Consider the following 6,209-nt stretch of genomic DNA (forward strand, 5'->3'; position numbering starts at 1 on the left):
TGTTGAATTCAGCATCTGTTTCCTGTGTACTGGCAGATGGTTATACTCCTAGGACAAATGTAGAGATAGCATCAAAATCAGGTAATATTATACACCCAGCCTTATCACCCATAATGCATAACGTGACCATGTTGAACACCAGTGCTTGTCACCACTCATTAGACAATGCGATCAATGCTCAAGCAGTATGTCTTTGAACATGTTGACACTGTTTCAACAGTGGGCAGAACCCAGTTAGTTTGTAGTAACCCGATACCTCCTGTAGCTAGTTCCACATCAACAAGAATTTTTTTGGGTGGGATGTGTCATACTAATTACTGAATAACACGTTCACTGCTACTGAGAGATCCTGAAAGACAGGGACGTTTCTAGCATTTGGCCTAGGACTAGTTAGTGAGGCTGAGGAGCAGCTCCAGATTGAAGAGTCCTGTTTGTGTTCACAGTCTGGCCTCCATGATCGTGTGTTCCTGTTCCCGTGACGTCATCTTGGATCCTAGACTAACAACTAGTCTCTGTATTGACGTAAAACCACATTTTACGGTGGGGTCAGTTTTATGCTGCTTTTAGCAATATTCCTGCAATATCACGATGGGGAACACCAAAAACGTGCATCACACAGAACATATTTCACAGAAAACGGCTCATGATAGAAAAAAGCCAAATATTATGAAAAGGAAAATTGAGACTTTCTTCATTTTCCCGAAACTGTGGAAATTTAGGCTTGCCATATAATCCAGACTTGCATGGGCTTCCCTGGACATGTTTGTCTGATATGACAGGCTACTGGGACCCCAAATATTACGACGTTTACACAGCTAAGAGAATGAACAGAATTTTCCAGACCTTGATTCATTTTATTAAGGTAACTTGATGCATAACGACTACATGCATCCTTGGTCACTACCTACACTGATTGTTTTGCCATGAAGACTCTACACACATACATCTTGGATCAATACCACACTGGTTGTTATGTTCTGAAGACACTGCACACATCCTGGGTCCATGACTACACTGATCATTTTGCTCAGGAGACACTACACACAAGCTGGATCCATGCTTTACCCTGATTGCTATTCCCTGAAGATACTATACACACATCCTGGGTCCATGAATAAACTGATTGTAATGCTCTGAAGACACTACACACATTCCGTTATGCTCTGAAGACACTACACACATTCTGTTATGCTCTGAAGACATTACACACATTCCGTTATGTCCTGAAGACACTACACACATCCTGGGTCCATGCCTCAACTGACTGTTATGCTCTGAAGACACTACACACACATCCTGGGTCCATGACTACACTGATAATTTTGCTCAGGAGACAATACACACAAGCTGGGTCCATGACTACACTGATTGTTATGCTCTGAAGACACTACACACATCCTAGGTCCACGTCTCAACTTGTTATGATCTGAAGACACTACACACACCTTGGGTCCATGTCTACACTGACTGTTATGCTCCAAAGACACTACACACAGCCTTGGTCCACGTCTACACTGACTGTTATGCTCCAAAGACACTACACACATCCTTGGGTCCATGCCTACACTGACTGTTATGCTCCAAAGACACTACACACACATCCTTGGTTCACGTCTACACTGACTGTTATGCTCCAAAGACACTACACACATCCTGGGTCCATGCCTACACTGACTGTTATGCTCCAAAGACACTACACACACATCCTGGGTCCATGCCTACACTGACTGTTATGCTCCAAAGACACTACACACAGCCTGGGGCCATGAATAAACTGATTGTTATGCTCTGATGACACTACACACAGCCTGGGGCCATGAATAAACTGATTGTTATGCTCTGAAGACACTACTCACATCCTGGGTCCATGCCTACACTGACAGTTATGATCTGAAGACACTACACACACCTTGGGTCCATGTCTACACTGACTGTTATGCTCCAAAGACACTACACACACATCCTTGGTCCACGTCTACACTGACTGATATGCTCCAAAGACACTACACACATCCTGGGTCCATGCCTACACTGACAGTTATGATCTGAAGACACTACACACACCTTGGGTCCATGTCTACACTGACTGTTATGCTCCAAAGACACTACACACACATCCTTGGTCCACGTCTACACTGACTGTTATGCTCCAAAGACACTACACACACATCCTTGGTCCACGTCTACACTGACTGTTATGCTCCAAAGACACTACACACATCCTGGGTCCATGCCTACACTGACAGTTATGATCTGAAGACACTACACACACATCCTTGGGTCCATGCCTACACTGACAGTTATGATCTGAAGACACTACACACATCCTTGGTCCACGTCTACACTGACTGTTATGCTCCAAAGACACTACACACAGCCTGGGGCCATGCCTACACTGACTGTTATGCTCCAAAGACACTACACACAGCCTGGGGCCATGAATAAACTGATTGTTATGCTCTGATGACACTACACACAGCCTGGGGCCATGAATAAACTGATTGTTATGCTCTGAAGACACTACTCACATCCTGGGTCCATGCCTACACTGACTGATATACCCTGAAGATATTACACACATCCTGATTGTTATGCCATGAAGACTCTACACACACATCATGGATCAATGCCTACACTGATTGATATTCTCTGAAGACCCTCAATACATCCCTGGAAAAGGCTTTACCCTGATTGCTATTCCCTGAAGACACTACACACATCCTGGGCCCATGCATACACAGATTGTTATGCCCTGAAGACACAAAACAGATTATTATGCCCTGAAGTACACATTGAACACTTGTACCTCAGTCGTAGGTTGTTATGATTGTGTTCTGACAGACTACGAGTTTACAGTAGCACTTTTATTGACATCTGCATATGTATTAAATCATGACATACTTTAATGTGTTGTTACCATGATTACAACAGGATCCATCACACAAATACATGCACAAACAATCACTAACATCATTTTGAAATCTATTTTCTTCTTTTTTTCATGATTTACAAAATTCTTTTCTTTTCAGGATATATATGTATATAAGTAAAATTTACAGGTTCAAAATCAAACTTCCAAAATGCATGTTAAGGAGTGAAAAGGTCCTATATGGCAACATCATTCCTGGCTTGTCCTTATAACCACATCATTCCTGGCTTGTCCTTATAACCTTTCACCAGCACAGTTCACATAGGTCAACATCATTTCTGGTTTGTCGTTATAACCTTTCACCAGCACAGTTCACATAGGTCAACATCATTCCTGGCTTGTCCTTATAACCTTTCACCAGCACAGTTCACATAGGTCAACATCATTTCTGGTTTGTCCTTATAACCTTTCACCAGCACAGTTCACATAGGCCAACATCATTCCTGGCTTGTCCTTATAACCTTTCACCAGCACAGTTCACATAGGCCAACATCATTCCTGGCTTGTCCTTATAACCTTTCAAGAGCACAGTTCACTTAGGTCAACATCATTCCTGGCTTGTCCTTATACCCCTTCACCAGCACTGGTGCTTGGAACCATATCATGTCTGGCTCAAGTGAAGTGGAAACAACAGTCTCAGAAGGTCGACACGTATCCATCTGATTGTCTCCAGTGCACAATGAAGTGTCTGGGTTAGATGCAGTAAGACAGCTCTTCAAAACACAGTCATTCATGTCAACATCAGACAGCACTGACGAGTCCAGAGGTTCAATTCCCGATATCTCAATTTCACTCACATCACATGACAAGTCATGTGACCCCAGGTTATTGTGCCTACACTTCATGTTGTACTCAAACTGTCGACCTCGGACAGGACGCTTGAATGTGGGCTTGGGCACAAACCACTGTAAGCCACTATCTCTGGGAGCATACAGCAGTACAGCGATGTCTGTTGGTGAGATGGGTTTCACTCCTCCCAACAAGTCATGGGTAATGAGCTGGCGGAACAGAGACTTTACATTGGACTTGAGTGAAACTAAGTCTGCCTCTGGGGACAGAGGAGGGAGGTTGATGAGAAATGACTCTTTGGGACTGATGACTGTGCCACCCATGGTGATGAGCACCTGTTTAACTTCGGGGCATGTGATGAAAGCAGCCTGAACCTGGTCCATCACCTCCATTACACTGTAAATCAGACTGGTCTTCTTCTTGTCCTCCATGCTGCCATAGAAACATTTCCTCTTCTGCCTCACAGCTGTCAACACAGTCTGCAAGGAAACCAAAATCCCACAATGAGACTCAAAACTCAGAGCTAGAACAGATGTTGAAAAAATAAATCACTATAATCTTAATGAAAAACAATATTAACATAATAATTTCACATTTTACTTGTGGCAGAGATGATGATAACGTCCTATTACAGTGACATACACTTGGCTCAACAAGACACTGAAGCAAAGACATCTCCATTGCTAAAAATGGTAATCCTGCAACACCTGGTGGTAACAAGCTGGGAAATGGTGTGACATTTACTGCACAGAAACAGCCGTTCATAGCAAAATCATCAGGGTACATAACTACACTTAATGAGTGAGTGTGACTTTACGCCACTTTCACAACATGTTTTCCTGCAATATCACGAGTGAGGGTAACTAGAAATCAAATGGGCTTCACATTGTACCAAAAGGGATTTACCTTGAGTCCTGTATTTGAAGGTTCCTGGAACTCATACTCTTAATTTTCAGAAGTCCTGGACTACAAAATTTGGGTCCCAGACACTTATATTATTATTAATGTATTATGTGATAATATTGTTGCAATTCAGTAACAGTTATTGCATTGTGTATCATGATCATCACAGTAATTAAACTGAAAATGATACAAAAAAAAACTGGCTGGTAGCAGACTCAGTGATAACTTTTTATCATTTGATCAACATTTATTTAAAAAAGTATTTGGACTTCATCTGCAGCCTTATGGACACACTAGTCTATTTCAATGCATCTGTTGTCAATTATTATGCATAAAGGACCTTGAAATTTGTGTCCTGTATATCCCTGTACCAATGTCAGGGAACAAATCTGGGTCTTCTGCATGGCAAGTGATCACTATAACCACAAGGCTACCATACTACATGACTCTAAAGGGATACACCCAGTCACATGCATTAGACAGAAGCAAAACACCAACTTTGAAAGTGTCAAAATCAAAACATGAACTGGTTGTCTCTTTCTGCAGAATACCATTACAGATTTGTATGTTGTGAAGTTTAATTTCTTCTTTAGATGTGTTCTTATCTATTCTTATTGTGCTGCACGAAGTAAAACATACTGGACAATAAGAAGTAACAGCTAAACTGTCAAGTTTTTGTAGTTTATTAATTCATACAAGAGTGAAAACATGAAGATATCAGCGAACACCGGTGCTATGCAAATGCAAAAATTACACGTATTCATTCAGCGACCTCAAGTAAACAAACAGCTGATATTACGGATAATATGCTTGTTCAATAAAATGTGAAATCTGATGTGTATGTGCAAGTGACGTAATGTATAACGAAGAACACTGAGCCTAACGTTACCGTTTCCTCTATACTGGAAGTGGTTGTCTTCGACTTGGCAAGTGCTTCTTTTTTCAAATGATCGAATGGCATCGGTATCTGTTGTCTTTCGTACATAAAATACTTTAAAAGTTCATTTGCAATAACAGCCCTGACACTTGAATGCATGCCAGCATCAAACATGATATCACAAGATTTAATTTGATCTTCGCACCTTTTCCTGTTTACAATGCCCGCCATGGTGGCTAGTATATCACTAGTATTTAGTCTCTTTTAACGTCTTCATGTTTAACCAATACACGCATCGCGCAACAAACACGTTTTGACAGTTCATTTACCAAGGGAGGCAATCGGAAAAACGGGATTAAGGAAGACCGCTTAAAAAGCTTCTTGCCTTTCACTTTCGCTTCCTGCACTACCACCGCAAAGACTAACGCTTCGTTTCTGAAAATGTAGGTCTTAATAGAAACATATTTCTCCACTGAAATGTACACAGCATTAAATACCTTCTTTGAGTGGCATTTAGAAGTTGGTGTGATGAACAAGGAGGAAAATTCTGTGGATATATAATCAGGGATGCACCGCTTGATAACGGTGTTAGAAACTATACCGAAACGTCGCACGTATTATATTAAAGAAGTTGTAAATCCATAGAACATTCCGTGTTGTTCAGCATTAAATAAGAAAACTGTTGTATTGTTAATTGTGATGAATAAACCT

The 6,209-nt window shown here is 41.3% G+C and overlaps 1 protein-coding gene across 1 annotated transcript; it reads right to left on the minus strand.

Annotated features, from left to right (window-relative positions):
- Window positions 1-2,849: 2,849 nt before the first annotated feature.
- Window positions 2,850-5,752, minus strand: LOC137294106 (MAD2L1-binding protein-like). Its single transcript, XM_067825061.1, has 2 exons — window positions 5,511-5,752; window positions 2,850-4,197 (listed from the first exon to the last, which is right to left on the minus strand). The coding sequence occupies exons 1-2, from the start codon at window positions 5,727-5,729 to the stop codon at window positions 3,466-3,468; spliced, it is 951 nt and encodes a 316-aa protein (XP_067681162.1). The 5' UTR covers window positions 5,730-5,752; the 3' UTR covers window positions 2,850-3,465.
- Window positions 5,753-6,209: the final 457 nt, after the last annotated feature.

Source organism: Haliotis asinina, chromosome 8 (assembly GCF_037392515.1).
Source record: "Haliotis asinina isolate JCU_RB_2024 chromosome 8, JCU_Hal_asi_v2, whole genome shotgun sequence".
Taxonomy (NCBI): domain Eukaryota; kingdom Metazoa; phylum Mollusca; class Gastropoda; order Lepetellida; family Haliotidae; genus Haliotis; species Haliotis asinina.

Excerpts from the sequence above, each read along its gene's own strand:
- LOC137294106 (XM_067825061.1), bottom strand. The coding sequence starts at position 5,729 with ATGGCGGGCATTGTAAACAGGAAAAGGTGCGAAGATCAAATTAAATCT. Across the intron at positions 4,198-5,510 it reads CTTCCAGTATAGAGGAAACG|ACTGTGTTGACAGCTGTGAG; the intron begins GTAACGTTAGGC and ends GTTTCCTTGCAG.